At 42.8% G+C, this 17,121-nt stretch overlaps 1 protein-coding gene across 1 annotated transcript; it reads left to right on the plus strand.

The window, feature by feature from the left end:
• Window positions 1–4,243: 4,243 nt before the first annotated feature.
• LOC306711617 (hormonally up-regulated neu tumor-associated kinase) lies at window positions 4,244–14,416 on the plus strand (the record flags this gene model as incomplete). Its single annotated transcript, XM_079180628.1, has 10 exons — window positions 4,244–4,504; window positions 7,088–7,210; window positions 7,388–7,557; window positions 9,497–9,552; window positions 9,697–9,835; window positions 9,985–10,112; window positions 11,782–11,917; window positions 12,284–12,461; window positions 13,246–13,531; window positions 13,626–14,416. The coding sequence occupies 10 exons, from the start codon at window positions 4,244–4,246 to the stop codon at window positions 14,414–14,416; spliced, it is 2,268 nt and encodes a 755-aa protein (XP_079036754.1).
• Between the last annotated feature and the right edge of the window lie 2,705 nt (window positions 14,417–17,121).

Below are 17,121 nucleotides of genomic sequence, written 5' to 3' on the forward strand. Positions count from 1 at the left end.
CCTCTCAAATGGGACCCTGTACAGTTGCTTCATGGTCATGTTGTGCTTTACCAAGATCCGTCTGATAGTTGTAATGCTTAATCGATTTATGTTGTTGAATACTTGCCCATCTGCAAGTATTCGTTGCTGTAGCTGGTGGAGACGGATTGCATTGTTTGCTCTGACTAGGTTCACTATAGCAAGTTCCTGCTGTTGGGTGAACAGGCGTTGGCGTCCACCCCCAGTAGGTCTTCTAGCCATTCTGTAGAAAAATGCAACCACAAATTGTTCTCGTTTGTTTCTTTTTTACAGTACTGTGTATACTGAACTTTACTGTATTTACCATACACAGTACTGAAACATCTCAACACGTTATCACGGTATGTTTCACAAAACTACCACTTTTGTTGAAAAAGGAGCATTAGCCACCCTGGAATACAATACATGTGATACAGTAACGTGATATGGTACAGTACTGTAAATACTCTAGATACAGTCTGAGTAGAGTAGAGAGTTGAAGACATACCTGTTTTCCAGTCGGAATGTCCTTAGTATGGATGAAACTGTGAAGCGGCTTAGATTAGGATGGACTCTCTGCCCAGCTTCCCTCATAGTCAGGCCATGGTCCACCAAAGTTGCTCTTATGTCATCCGAAATAATGGTCCTTGCGTGGCCTCTTTGACCACGTCGTCCTCTCTCTCTCTCTCTGTCCTCCTCTTCCTCTTCCTCTTCCTCTGCCTCTAGCTCTCCCTGCCTCCATGCTTGCAAAGTTGTCAAAATGGCTTAACTGAGGCCTTTTTGTAGCTGGCTGATTGGTGTTCAGTTTTGTAAGTAAGTGTTTTCAGGTGTGTGTCTATGTCTTTTCAATTAACCAATGTGTGTTGTATTTTGAATAGATGTGTTTTCCCAATGGTACCCTGAGATTTCATTTTTGAACTGAGTGTCTTATGTATGAAATAGTGTGTAGTGTTTAGGAGCAAGTGTGTTGCAGAAAGGAGCAAGTGTGTTACAGAATTGCAACTAAAGTGCAAAGCAGCGCTTTTGTTTAAGGTATGGTTACACTTTGTTTAAGGTATAGTAACAACAACTTCAAGTTATGTTACTTTGGTTTAAGCATGTGTCTATAGTGTTGAAGCAACGGACAAAAACTGTAATTCAAATTTGTCTTTTAGTCGTGAAGCTCAGTTTCTGTCTTTCTCACTCATGCCTCTCTAGTTAGTCACTTACTTCCTGTCCCTCATCCATCACTTTGTCTGGCATGGAACCAATTCTTCTGTCTGTCTCACTTTATACTTTTTTTTTCTCCCTTTCTTTCGTCCTCCGTCCGATAGAGAGCAAAGCTGTGTTCACACCAAAAGCGTTTCACGCGTTTGACGCGGCGCGATTACATACAAAGTCTATGTACAGACGCGTTTGGGGCGTTTGGCGCGTTTGGGGCGTCGCGTTTGGCGCGTTTGGGGCGTCGCGTTTGGCGCGTCGAAACGCCGAAACGCCCCAAACGCTGAAGTTGAAATATTTGAACTTCTGCGAAAAAATCGCGTGACGCTCCAGCGCGATAGCCAATCAGCGTTGAGTTGCTCTCTCCGTCATCAGTGAAGTCCTGCCATTGCTAAATCAGAAAATAAATGCTGTAGCCGCTATGTTCACCCAGAGCTCTACGATACCTCATATCAGTAGAGACCGGACCAAACTATGTGTAGACATGTGTGTGTGTAAACCATATGGTACAAACAATGAATAGACGCTGCCGTATTTACGTCTATATGACGTTATCGTAATGTTAGCATAGCCTAGCACCGATCGATCCGAGCTTCATTGATAAAACAAGAACAAATCGGCATCATTACGTAGTTATTTCGGAGTCCCTTTTTGTCGGTTTATTGCCGTTAAATCACAGCCAAGTCAGTTTATAGTGTGTTCATACAGCTGTAGTAAACAGCCGACGTGTGGCTCGCTAGACACAGTGAGCTCGATGAAATCCACGGAGCTCCTCCGGACTATGTTATGAACCAGACATGACGGCGTTTAGTTCCCCGTGATATCTGGGACTTCCACAACACGTACTGAGCAGAAATAGAGGCTATTTTTCTACGGTTGATGGCGGACAGTTGAACAGCTTTCAGGCCGATAAGCCACGCCCCCTTTTTGGCGCGTCCAGCGCGTTGGACGCGATGGACGCGAATGAACACAAATAGTCCCCGGCGATGCCGGCGTTGCGTTTGGCGCGTTTGGCGCGATTCGCGACGCGTGAAACGCTTTTGGTGTGAACGCACCTCAAGAAATACAGCTTGACACCCTTCCCCTGCATTAGGGAGGGTGTGTCAACACCTCCCACACACAGGCTAGGGCCTTAAGACACGTTTATGAAGTGGAGGACTCCTAGCCTATGAGGAGGAAGAAAACCATTTGAGGAGGAATATTACTGATTTATTTGAAGGGTTTTGGTTTAATGTTTTCACAGCATTGGGATTCTACTGATGGATTTTAATGGTGGACTGCTTCTGTGTTTTGCAGCTCATAACAGAATATTCTGGAAAAACTGTTGATACCAGATATTCATATGTCTTTTTTACACAACTTAAACAGTTTAGACCTGTGATTTTAAAATGGTGGCTTGGTCAGCTAAAGGGAGAAAAGTGGTTGTGATTACACAAAGTTTAAAGGCGCCTGAGTGCACACAAGAGAGAAGGAAACTGTCACGGCTGCTGCAACTGTGCGTGTGCTCTGAATGCCAAACCAAATTATACAGTATCAACATGTTTAAAACAAAGTAAGGTAACTCTAGAAGCTTCACTTTGCTAGTAGAGACACTCAGTTAAAGGTTGTGTGTGTGTTTGAGAGTGGGGGAGTATATTGGGTTACATGGCAGATATAAGCCTCCATCCCGCCTTTCATCAGCTGAGTGACGAAGAATCGAGCAGCAACACACTGCAATCTGACCCTGACGTGTGCACTCACACACGCACAGACTTTAATGCACACAGTAGCAAATAACCAGACGTACTTCAATGCTGGCCATCACTCAGCAGCACAGAAGCTCACTGCTGCTTTCCATTGAGCACCACTGTTATAACACATGCCTATGTGGCTCTGATCCCGCTCTCCAGTGTTGTATCATATATCGATATCACTTGACAACTTACTTCAGGTAATTCCAGTTTGGCTTTTACTTGAAACAATCATGCAAACTCACCAAAAATCATGGCGACCATAATCAGACCAAACATTTCAATATGAATTTGATTGCTCCCACAAGCTAATGAAACCCGTTCAAAAGTCACTTTTGAAATAAATATATAAACTATTGTATGACATAATAGGCAAAATAAATGTACTTAGATGAATAGTTTTACATTGTGCTTGTATGTGTTCTTGCTGAGAATTAGATGAGAACATTGATAGCACTCCTATCTCTGTACAGTTAATATGAAGTTCTCAGGAGCAGACCCTGACTTTAACATTGGCATGAAGCCTGGAAACAAAAGGAAACAGCTAGCATAGCTTTGTGGAAATGTAACAAAATCCTCCTGCCAGTCCCTCAAACATTAGTTAACATGTTAAATCTTGTTTGTTTGATCGCAACAAAATGACAGGTAGTGATTTTAACTTTTGTTACATTTGGAAAGAGCCAGCTGTTTCCCCCGTTTCCAGTCTTTGTGCTACGCTAACGGCTGCTGGCTGTTGTCCTCTCTTATGAGTGTGTCATAACTTCCCTGATCTGACCACACAGTGAAGAAAATGACCCGATTGTGTCGGTGAGAAACTGAAACGGACAGAATTAGAAAACAAGATTTCAAAGGAGAACCCCATGGAAATAAAATAAGAACGTTTGAAGGGTTGCTGTGCAACTGCACACACTAAGGTGCACGCAAAGGATGGGGAAGGGGGGGGGGGATAATTACGGTGTAGAATGTCCTCATCACTGGAGCTGGCCTAAGAGCACAGTTAATCATCCACTAACTGGCAGAGGGAAACAGAGTGAGAGAACTGGAGAGAAGACTTGCATTTGGTAAAAGGTAAAAAATAAGTCTTCCATCACTGGACTAAAGGAGATAGATCTACTTACACGAGAATGGAAGGATAACAAATCTGCATCCAAGGACGCGCACCTGCTCCTGAAGAAGGATTTTTAAGCAGTTTTCTCCTTTCCTCAATCAATCAGTGTGTGTGTGTTAGTATGTTCGATGTGGACTGTCCTGTTTTGGGATTTGATTGTATGTGTGTGTGAGAGGCTGCCACATGCCAGGTGCTGGCCCTGTCCGGGATGCCAGCTGCAGCATTGAAGCCCGCTCCGGAGGACATGGTGGCAGAGGGAGGGGGCGAAGGAGAGTGCCACGGGTCTCTGTGGGAAGCCTCCGGGCCGGGCCGGGAGCGGCTGCCCATGCCATCTCTGAAGGTCCCCAGGGAGCTTCTGCGGAGCTTCCCCCACTCCAAACGGGTGGGATCCTATCTGGTGGGGAAAATGATCAACAAGGGATCGTTTGCCAAAGTGATGGAGGGGCTGCACATTGGAACGGGGGAAAAGGTCGGTGCTTTCTGCCAGAGTTGAGAATAGGCATGAAGAGACAGAGACATGTCTCACACAAATACAAGATTATGATTACACGGTTAGAACTTGTAACTGATTATTATGTGCACTTGTGTTTAAAGAAAGCAGTGGCCTATTATTATTATTATTATTATTATTATTATTATTATTATTATGTGTACAAAAACAGTCGGACCCATCTCCAATTACTTTTTCACCAGCATGAGTCTTACAGGAACAGAACACGCAACAGATTTAAAGAGCAGATCTGTTTCAGCTAAATATATCTGGAATTCTATAAAAACTAAAAAGCTAATTCATTTACCATTTAAACATAACAAGGTCGGTTATGATTGATGTTTGATTGATTGTTGACAGTAATAGTATTCTCCTGGTTTAAAAACACTCATTCTTCCAAATAGGCTAAAAGACAACCATGCTATAAATATTGTAGCTGTTGTGGCTCTAAACTGCAGGGACTATATGGATGACCACTGGAGTGTGTGTAAATATATGTAGAACTTTCTTTTACTTGTCAGTGAGTCGCTGACCCCGGCTCATGTATACCTGACCTGGTTGCCATAGTAATGACCAAACCCATCTCCAGTGGTGTTTGCTCCTCTTGACCCTTGATACCCTCTGCAGGTACAAGATCTGTGGAGGTGAAGACTGCAAATGTGCAAACACAGTTGACTTTTTAATTTTGAATAAAATGACCTCCACTTATTTATCACTCTTTTTACACATAATGGAAATAAACTCAGTCCTCTAGATTTGTCCACAATTTACTGTCCTTCACTCCCAAAGTGGTTAACTGGTTAGTTATCTACAAACTACGGTCATCTGAACAAGTAGAATCATTCTCAATACAGATCAACTTTAGGAATTGTATTATCTGTCCAAGCTATATGCTTGTTTCATCATCATTGAGGGGATATTAGTTGAGAACTCAAATAGTCCCAGTACTGAGAGAAATACATGTAGAAAATTTGACCTCATTATTTCATTGGGGTGTGAGAAAATATTGATACACTTGAGGATCACAATGTTTTGTGATACTGTACCAATGGTCAAAAAAACTTTTATTTAGTAGTTTAGATGCAAAGATTTGTCACAGACAGCGACTCAAATAAACACAAGATATCACATTGCTTAGTATCACAATATGTTACATTACATAGAAGGTACTGTATCATGCAGCCCGTTCTCCCTTCCAATGAGTCAGCCCCGGGCTTGCAACTAACTAGAATGTAAACACACCTGCATCCTTATCACGCTCAGAGCAACTGAGCACTACATAGTGGTGGATGGGTCAAATAAATGTAGGACTTTTGTCCAGGAGACGCAGTTAGAGTCCTGTGCGAAACTAAATGAAAATGTTGTCACGCCAGACTCTTGTGACTCCCGTGAGTCATCAGTCAAGTTCACCACTCTTTTACTAATCCTAAAAAAGTCGTTTTGTGGCCTAAACCTAACTTCCTGTGAAGACAGTAGTTTATCTTGAAAAGACACTATGCATGGAACAAGAGTACATTGACATGTCGTAATAGAGCGTCACAGTTTGAAGCTTAGGATCACTGACCAAGCTTCACCAAAACATAAACGGAGGGCGCACCGGCCAATAGACAAAGATCTAGACAAAGTTAAACTATGTGTGTGTGTACAAATGTAAAGGGTACCCCAACTCACCTACTGTCCTCAACCTCCCACCACAAACCTTCACAATTTAACAACAACCGTGTCAGAGAACAAAAATGAACAGAGCGAGCTCCTCAGGCTTCCTACTTTTATTCTGGACCCCACTCTGCTGATTGGCCAGCTTGAACTCTGTGGGAGCCAAGGAGCAGCATGAGTGGCCTGCACAGGTGGAAATCAATCATCTTGTTGGCACCTGGAGAGAAAACAAGGGAGGGAGAGAGAGAGTAAGGCAGGAGGGGAGAAAGCACATACACAGGCGCCTTGCCCCGGCCTGACACGTAACAGTCCTTATTTGATACATTGAGGTGAGAATGTGTTAGCATCCTATCGCCGGATTCTTGCCAAGACACAGCCCTATTATTTGACAGTTCATTGAGATTCAGAAATGACTATTTTCCAGCACTAATCCCTAATGTGGAGCTTTTTTTCCTATCTTTAATCAAGAGCTTTCAATTTGTGAATATGGCTTATTGATTTCACTCAGATTTTGTAATGCTTTCACTCAAAATCTTGTCCTAAGGTCAATTAGTTGCTGCTTGTGCTTGGATTTGCTCTGCTTTTGCTCAAACTGTGCACTTGCCTTGCAGATATATTGTTGCTCACACAGATTTCCTGTGTTCAGCCCCTCCCCTCACACTCTTCTGTGTGCTCTGAAATCATCATCAGCAAAATATTCTACTATCCTAACAATTATTGTTTAAGTTCCCTGGAGGGCCACAACTTCTGGGACATCTACCAGTAATAGAGGATTATGTTTATACCATCATCTCTTAGAGATAATGTGTGATTCTGTTTACCCAATGTGGAAGCAGACGTTTGGTAAAAAGAAACAAACCCTTTCAAACAGAACGTTTGCCCTTGTGCACGTGTCTGTGTGTTTAGGTGGCCATTAAGGTGATCGACAAGAAGAAAGCGCGGCAAGACTCATATGTTCTGAAGAACATGAAGAGAGAACCTCGAATCCATCAGATGGTCCGACATCCTCACATTGTTGTCCTGCTGGAGGTAGACAAATAAAAACACACATTAATATGTGTTAATTGCATATACAGTCCAAATGATGTAATGATGGAGTCTTACAACATTAACCCTATAGAGTGTATAGAGAAAAGGTTATTATATATCTGCCACTGTTGAATAAGCTTGGTTCAATTAATATGCACTTGAATAACTGTGTGTCAGACTTTGGAGACAGAGAACAGCTACTACATGGCCATGGAGCTTTGTGCTGGAGGAGACCTGATGGACAGGATCTGTGAGAGGAAGAGGCTGGAGGAGAGGGAGGTGCAGCACTACACTCGTCAGATCCTCTCTGCAGTGGAACATCTGCATAAACACGGCATCGTACACAGGTGACACGCACACACACACACACACACACACACACACACACACGATGTGCAGTTCTTCTACATGTATTAGAGACATCTCATACTGAGTCACTTCCTCTTATTCTTTGCTCAGTCTCAGGAGTTGTCCTTTTCTTTATTTGGTCTCCTTTGTGATATATCCAGGCATTATTTTATAAATTGTATCCAGTCCACACTTTTTGAGACCTTATATAAGACATACCTCTAGAAAGAATTTATAAATAACTGATAGAGATATACGGCGTCCATTTTTAGTCCTGTGTCACGTTTGAAGCGATCACTGTGCCAAACATTTAATAAGGAGACAAGTGCAGATCAGGGTTTGGCCTTTGGATGACCTGCTATGTGTTCAGTATTAATTGGACTTATGCTGTTGAAACAATAGTAATTTAGATATGTAAAAAAAACACAACTCACCTTTCTAACAAATTTAGCACAATCTTAAATGTAATGGCTGGACATCTTTTGACATGCAATGACCAAAGTCAATGCTTCTTGAGCTACAGTCAGACTATCAAGAGCATGTGATCTGAAAGTTTATCTTACCTTGAGCTACTTGGCCCAATTAGAGATTTGATCAAATTAAGTAAAATTAAGAAAGGCACTCAAATGTGTTTGGCTCCCAACACACATTCACTGAACAAGCTTATGAGCACACACATGCACACACACAAAGAGCAGTTTGCAGGGCATTAACAGTCGACAGGCCGTGCATGGCACAGTGCATTGTGGGAGTTAAGAGTGTTATTTTAGTGGCATTTTAGTATGTGTAGGTGTTAGAGACCCAATACTTACACACACACAGTTATGCTGCAACCACACACAATATGCACAGCGCTGGGCTTTGGTTTAAGACTTTGGCTCTTCTGAAGGTGGGAATGTGATTACCAGGCAATGACCTCATCATCCTGCGCCGGCGCCATGATTCACACATCATCACAACATCATGGACTTCCTCTCTAATGAAGTCCCTCAACGATGGTGCTCTCAACCCTTCAACAGCACCTCTCTCCTGTCACACACACACACACACACACACACACACACACACACATGCTAGCACACACTGACTTGTACTCACACTCTCCACCACAGTCCCACACAGAGATGATTAAACTGGAAATAAATGGAAAATTTGCGCTTAAATGTACCTCCTACCACCCACATCCAGTAGGTTTACCACATACATTTTCTCCTTTATGACAACGTCTGCTCTCGCTCTTTCTTGCCCTTGTTCCCTCTTTCTTTCTCTGTCTGTCTTTGAACTTCATTTGGGTTGTGTGAGCAGTGTTTTCTGGAGTGTCTGTTGGTTAGATGAAGGCAGATTAAAGGAACATGGCTGATTCCCAGGCTATAGTTTATAGGGGATCCCTCTCTCTCCAAACCGCAGATATTCGTTTAGCTGGGTAGTTTCAGAGCAGGCGGTGTGGTTGGTGTTCAGGCTGGGCTAATTTAAGGGGAGTGAGGCAACTTTTCCAGGTGAACACATACACAGTACTGTGAGAGAGAAGAGCAAATAAGTTAGGAAGAGCTTCACTTCGGCCTGATTTCAATTTGGCTTGACTTGAAGATCATGATGGGTAAAGGATTTTAGGAGTCTAAAACAAACTTATCCTCCAAATTACCACTTACTGTTACCCAACCCAAATTTAGCTTGGGTTTTCTTATGTTCTGTGGGTTTAGTCTGGTCCCATCTAAGGCGGTTCTCTATAAATATACAAAAAAGGCTTAGTAAGGCTAAACACACTGCAGGAGTTCATGAATTGAACAACCACCATAGTGTCAGTTTAAGTGCTCCAACACAAGAAAGGAAAAATATCCCTTTAGAACTTCCTGTAGGATTAAGGACAGAGCTCATGAAAATACTGGAGTGCACCACATATTTCTTCATGACAGCTCTCTCTCTTCTTTTCTTCTGCAGAGACTTAAAGATTGAAAACTTTCTGCTGGACGAACATAACAACATAAAGATTGTGGGTATGTTGATGTTCTTGCCTTTTGCAATGACATCTGACAGTATACTGATGCAGTGTTGGACAGATCAACCTGGCAGAACCTGTCTTAGCTATCTAGTACATCTGTGCATAGGCTCCTCTGTTAAAATGATGATGTTTCAAACAGATTTTGGCCTGAGTAACACTCTGAAGGCTGAATCTTTGTTTCTGGAGCTCCTAAACACCCAGTGTGGAAGTCCTGCCTACGCGGCCCCTGAGCTGCTAGCTCACAGGAAGTATGGACCCAAAGTGGACGTCTGGTCCGTGTAAGTCATAACGATGTGTGTCTGCTGAGGAGGCTTGCTCCTTCATTGTGTGGAAGAGTGTGTACTTTTGTTATTGTTTGAAACAATGCATTTCTGTGTGCATCTTGTAAATGTGTTTATGTTTCTTCACATTCTGCGTGTGTGAACAGGGGTGTGAGCATGTTTGCCATGCTGACAGGAACTCTGCCCTTTACTGTCGAGCCTTTCAACATCAAGCAGCTGCACCAGAAGATGGTCAACGGAGAGATCAGCAGCATCCCCAGTGACATCAGCAAAGGTAACTCCACATTTCACCTGAGTGGCTTCTTCACTGAAAAAAAAGACTGCGTTCATATTTTCTGTTTGCACAAATGTCTGAAGAGTGAATTTTCTCCAGCAACATATAGAAGACCTAAGACTTGCAAGAAATTACATGAAAATAAAACAAAGTACAGCAAAGTAACGAGAGGTACGGCTGAATTGGTATATGATAAATTAGCAATAACATATTTACCAGACATCAAAGACCAAGTGAAAGATCTCCACACTGTTTGTAAAACTCTCCCTTAGTTACACAGTCAGCACACACAGATATCTTATCTCCTAAATGTGTGTTGATGTTAATTGTGAGAAATGTTTGTACAGCTTTTGGAAACGAGTCTCTGCCAACAATAAACTGGGACTCACACTGTGGCCTATTGTCTCTGCTTTATTTTGGTCTGTCTTCCACACATAGTCACTCCATTACACTCTGTCATGGTGCCATGTTACTATAGGGAAAACCAGCACGGCTCTAAAAGCTCTGACGCTGTGACAAGATGGCATTAGTGGCTGTATCGCTGCTAGGCCGGCGTCTCAGAATCCACGTCTATCTTCAGACTTCATCAGCCCCTGAATGCGATTGTTTGTTGTTTTATTCCATTAGCTCATTCATTAGTTTTCTTCTCAGTAGTTTTTATTTTGTTTGTTTTGCCATGTTGTGGTGAGGTCGTGTTTTTTTTTCGATTTCTATTTTCTATATATTTTATTCATCCACAAGTTTCAATTAAAATCAACAAATAGTGCATTTGATTCAGTAACACAGAATTGAATGGAGCACTCTTGGCTTGTATATCTGTGAAAGTGGCAACCATCCTGTTTGAATCCACGTGCTTCTCCAGACCGTAGAGTTTATCAGGAATCCTCATCTGGAGTCAAACTATCAACCCTGCTTGGCTGTCACAGCACAGCACCATGTCACAGACTGACAGGCTGATTTGGTTCTAAAGGAAATCCTGCTTCTCTCCACGGTTTCCTCTCTGATACTGTTTCAGTGAAGTCCCAATGAGCCACATCAGTCTGTCAGTCTTAAGGAGTTGTGCAACATTTGCTCTTTCAGTTTTGACCCTTTTAGTCCAGGCAAGAATAGTACAAACTGTGCATGAACAAATCCTAAAAGTGCCTGTTAGCCTCATTAGACACTGACCAAAAACTGCTCCCAATGAGCAGGCCAGAGCCTTATATGGCTGAATATGAGGCATGGTGAAGCACTTTATACATATATAGGTCCATTTAGCATAACCTCTTCCAAGCAGCTGTTGACCATCAGTTGATTGAGCTTAGAATACCAACTATTCCTGTGTGGCCTTGACTGAACCCATGATGAATGCCACCAAACCATGCTCAGGTGTCAGCTTTTTATGTATGTGATCATTTATACTAAATGATTATAGCATGTAAACCTGCATTAAAACCTGTCACCCTCTTTTGAGATATTTTTTTGGTCTCCACAACTTGTTTTTTTTTTACAAAAAATGATGCTGAGTGAATCAAAGCAGGCCAGAAGCTAAAACTCTCTGTCGAACTAACTGCACAATCACACAATTGATCCAAGTTACCTGGAAAACCAAACCATACCATATGCAGAAATCGGATCATTTTAAGTTCTGAAAATGAAGAAAACAAATGTACCACTGCTCCTGCTTCAGGTGCGGTGTCGTTTGTGTTGTCTCTCCTGGAGCCCGACCCCGCTAAGAGGCCCAGTGTCAGGGCTGCAATGGAGGACAGATGGATCAACGAGGGACCTGCCAAGAAACCACTACACACACACTTTCATAAAAACAGGTACAGGGATTTACTGCGTGACTACACGTTGACACTATAAACATACCCCGAGGCAATACAAGCATATATTCCTTGTATGCAGATGTAACAATCTGAAATACTTTGAATGCTTTATTTAGCTGAATTTACTCATTTATGTACTGTAAAGGGTTCTATCATATGAATTTTAGCATGAATTGAAGGCTTTTATCACAAATGATGCAAGAACTGCTCCAGGTCTGTTCCGCTCACAGTTGAAATCATCAAACTAAAATCTTTCAATTACTGATTCTTCTATTCAACAAATCCTTAAGGAGCCGAACATACTCTGCGTCACACTTCAAACTTTATCTTTGTAACTGTTCCCCCTCCCTCGTTATTTCCCAGGCTGTGTCCAGAGGATCTCAACTCGTCTGTGCTGGCATACATGACAGAGACACTGCGCTACTCTCTCTCTGAAATCATACACACACTCACCATCAACCGACCCTCTGCCATCATGGCCTCATATCACCTGCTGCTCAACAAGCTCAGTAGGAGCCAGAAGGGAGCCAAGGCCAGCAAGGTTCCTCACTTTTAAGCACACACAGACACAAGTGAGTCAAAATTACAACCATTCTCATGTTTTGCGGTGAAATTTTAACAGCTAAAAATGATTGTTTTGGCAGAAAATAGAGAGCAACGACTGGAGTCTTCCAAGCAAGAATACATGGAGAGAAAGGCATAATGCTGAATCAAAGACTCTGCAACAGGTCATTTTTATCAATTACATCATAGACATAAATACTGTGATCATTTAGATATGTTAAAAAAATGCCATGCACCCATAAAGGGATAAGGATTTGTATTGTCAAGAAATCCCAAAGTAGACTAAAGTTAACAAGGATTCAGTCTATCACTCGTACTCTCTGGCATACCCTCTGCCTGTGTCAATAAACCAGTACCCATCTGATCCTATGAAGACATACATCTAAAAAATATATGGGTCACAAATATAGTTTTATTTATAAAATTGCTCACTTATAATTCTTCAGAATTGCTGGAGAACTTTAGCAAATGTTACTAAAACGAGGGGGAAATGGATTCGTTGGGGGATTTTCAGCAGGTAACAGAAGAAGATACAACCCAATGCAATGGTGTGGATCACTGATGCAGATAAATTCACTTTGAATTAACAGAACATCCAAGTAAAACAATATCAAAAATAGCAGCATATAGCCAATTGAAGTTAAACTGTGCAGTGTTGTGGCTGTATTAGAAAGAGGTGATATGAGATGTCCTTGTTACACTCGTCTTTGTGTAGAAAACATTCTTGGGCCTCATGATAACTAATCAACGCTTGTTGTTAGAATGAACCGACCAATGAAAAGAGATCGAAGCAGTCCAGCAAGCCTCTGAGAGCCCAACAGAAAACTGAATGTCAGATCAACAGGAAGAGGACTGAGGACCTGCACAGACAGGACCACCGAGAGGACGTGGAGAACCCATCTCTACCCCAGCTTCCTCAATCTACCTCCCCCTCAATACCGCCTCGTCTTCCCTCTCCCTCTCCCGCCCCTCAGTATACAGAGGATGGGGCCACTGATGAGGAGATCGCCACCAGCTTGGACACCAGAGAGATGCTGTTTCCCGAAGGTGAGGATTTACAGCATACAGACAAAAAAAAGCTGCACACATTCACAGTGCAGTGTGTGACATACTTTACTGTCTCTCTATGTTTGTGTTCCAGTGTCTGTGTTCGGAGACAGAGAACTTGTCCATCTTTCTCCTCCTAAAAGCTCTGCATCTCAACTCTGTGACTCCGCCCCTTGCCAAGTCCCCTTACTCGCTGAGCCAATCAGAGATAGCAGCGCGTTGAAGCCAATTCGACACACACATCTGCTCAGGACAACTCAATCAGACGGGGCAGCAGACCCTGGGTCAAAATGCTTCCACGACAACCGCCACCAAGACGACCACTCTCATCACCTGAGCATCAACGAGCGTCTGGAGAAGCTGCAGACATTCTATTCTTCAGAGAAGAACGGCATTTCTCCCAGGATGGGAGTCCTGGAGGCCGACACACACACCACGCACTCCTCAGACAGAGACCACCTGGGTGCCACGGAGACGACACAGACGTCACCCTCTGCCCCACTGCCCCGCTTGCGCAACGTGGGGCTAAAAGATGGACGAGGCAGAAAGATGACATGGGTAGGTTTGACCCGACCCGGGCCCCCAGGACTCCTGGTGAATGGTACTAAACCTCCCGCCTTCCCCTCACAGAGACAACATACTTTGGTCATTAAGAGTCTCAGGCAGGAGAAGGGCAAGAGGAGAGATCTGTCTGCATCAGGAGGAGGAGAGCGAGGCCCAGCAGTAGGAGGGCTGAATGGAGCAAAGAGGAACTCAGTTCAGTTACGTTCATCTCTCCAGCGTCGGGTGGCAGACCTGAATCTGCCACTGCTTCCTGCAGCTCTGCAGAGGAAGACAGATAGCAAGAAGCAGCTACACAGCATGGAGTATCGTGTCCTCCCATAGAAAGGCAGTGATGGTGGCCAAGAGAAGAGCAGATACTGCGAGGGATAAGGCTGGATGGGATGAAATACTGAGTAAATATAGGGCTGCAGTTGAGAACTGTGTTGAGACATTTTGTGGAACAGGTGTAATGGCAGCTACAAAAAAAAGCTAAAGTTATTATTATCTTCACCTATATGGCTCCTTCCCAAACAAACAGCATCCAGTATGCATCCTCTATATGCTGCAGTGCCAAAAGTTCTAACTCTAAGCTCACCAATTTTAATTTAGCCTTTGATACCAAGACTTGCCTCCTGTGGAATTCCATTTTCATCTCCACCCATCACAATGTGAAGTGCAGAATGCACACAGATGTATGGTTCTAATAGTATTCATTGTCCTTTAATACATTTGTGTACTAACATTGAAAGTCAAAGTAAAACAGAACTTTAAACTTCATTAGAATTGTCCTATACATACATACATACAATTTGACCTCTGCAGTCAACCATTTATGAGCAGTGGGGTCCTGACGTGCCTGGGGAGCACCTTTGGGTTTGGCGTTTTGTTGTAGGACACTTCAACCTGCATACAGTAGGAGGCAGGAAAGGTTGGAGGACAACCCCCCCACGGAGCTACAGCCACCTCAGTCTCAATGCGACCTTATCGTGTTGTGTCTTCGTGGCAAGTTTGTTTTGCAAAATTATTGCTCAATTAAGTATTTTTTTAAGGGCGAAAATAGAGTTATGTTTTGACATGTCATGTTTACTTGAGTTGTCTCAACCTCTCATGCTCAGCTGTGATATCTCCACTTTAGCCAAATATGATTCTTTCTGCCTCCAGAAAAAGGACTGAATGCTGCTGTTGGAGGCATTCCTGAGCTTTAAGACTTTCCAGTAAAGTAACGTCTCTGTGGCCATGTTTTACTACATTAGAAGGTTTAGTTTACACATCAACACATCACAAAATTAGGTGTGCGTTTATTTTATTTCATTTAATTGTATTATTTAATTTCATGATTTAATTTACAATGTGTAGTGTGTTTTGTGGTTTGGACAAGCACCAACATGGACATGGGGAGGTCTGGTAACATATACTTGGAAACAATTTTGACACGTTTTAATAACAGTTAAACATTGTTTTTACACTGATAAAGCAACCAACAGATTTGAAGCCCTATTTAAAATTTCACCACACAACCAATGTTCACTACTGTGAGGATGTCAGTTGTGCCCAATGATTTGTCATACTAATGCAAAACTAATTCATACCACAAAATTCTAATTTAAAAAATCTGTACCCCAAATCTCTGACAAGCACCTTCTCCCTCATACGCGCCCGTCTCTTCTCTGCTCATGTCACTGTCTCTGCATCATTAATATACCACGATGTGGAGGAATCTGGTTGCTGCTTTGTGCCTCTTCGTGGCTGCTAAATAATTGAAGGGCTGTTACCTGATACTCAAACCTGTGTGTGTGTGTGTGTGTGTGTGTTTGAGGGGGTATGGTTCATGTTGCATGAGCCTAATGAGGACAGATTGAACCCACTGAGGTGGATACATCCCCAACTCCAATTACCTCTCAGGCTACTTAACAACACAAACCAGTAAGCTCTGATACTGTATCAGACAAACATTACATCACAGTCATTTAGCAGACTCTTTTATCCAAAGCGACTTACAATTCAGATTCCATCACATTTCTACACCGTAGGCACAGCTACGGGAGACATTTTAGGGTTAAGTGTCTCGCTCAAGAACACATTGACACGCGACTAGCAGCCGGGGATCGACCCGCTGATCTTCTGATTGAAGGACGGCCCTGCTCTCCACTTAGACACAGTCGCCCCCCAAACAAACACAATCACACTGCACAATAGCAATACACTAAACAAGAATGGCTGCTTAATGGTCAACTAAAATATACAGGGGAGTAATCCAGAAACCACTTCAGGTCATGTTGATGCAGGGGACCCTCCAAAAATAATCCAAAAAGCTGGTATGAATGCTGGAGATGTTTGGTTGTAAACATAACCCCGAGCTCAGTCAGACTGAATCTGAAAGGTACCTGTGCATAAGAATTGGAAGAACAAGGTCTGGAAAATCGATTAATAATGCATGTTGCACATAAGGACGTTTCCATGGCTACGGGAACATTGCATTTACGTGCATGCTTTATTGAACATTGTTCTGTCATAAGAGCACGCGCCTGTAAAAGTAACATTAAACAGCAACTCAAAACATGTTTCCATGTGATCACAGCTGGTTACCAATGACACATTCTACCTCCGACAGGTTCCACAGAACCAGAACCAAGAGCCAACCCATCATTTACGAGTCTGTACTTCTGAATTGAAAGTCTGAATTGTTATCTCATTCTTAACTGTGCATCGGTCTTGCAATAGTATACAGTGGTACATGGAACCATGGAACCTTGGCTTGGGTCTTTGACTCCAGTCAGACTTAAGTTACAAAAAAGTCTTAAGACTTGGATTTGCAGAGACCTGGAAGACTTAATTTGCCTCTTAAAACAAATTGATATGTCTTTGACGAGTACCTGGACTAAACAACTTGGAGTGCATGACATGAACACACTGTGGCTTAGGCTGGTTTCAGGAGGTTGTCAAGGCTTTAGTTACTTCTGCAGTGGCCCGGTTTTCTTGTTGAGCACACCTCTCTGTGTACTTTCTCCTCTCGTCTTGAGATGCATTCTCACCTTTGATCCTCGGCT

Source organism: Pholis gunnellus (genome assembly GCF_910591455.1).
Source record: "Pholis gunnellus genome assembly, chromosome: 19".
NCBI classification, from domain to species: domain Eukaryota; kingdom Metazoa; phylum Chordata; class Actinopteri; order Perciformes; family Pholidae; genus Pholis; species Pholis gunnellus.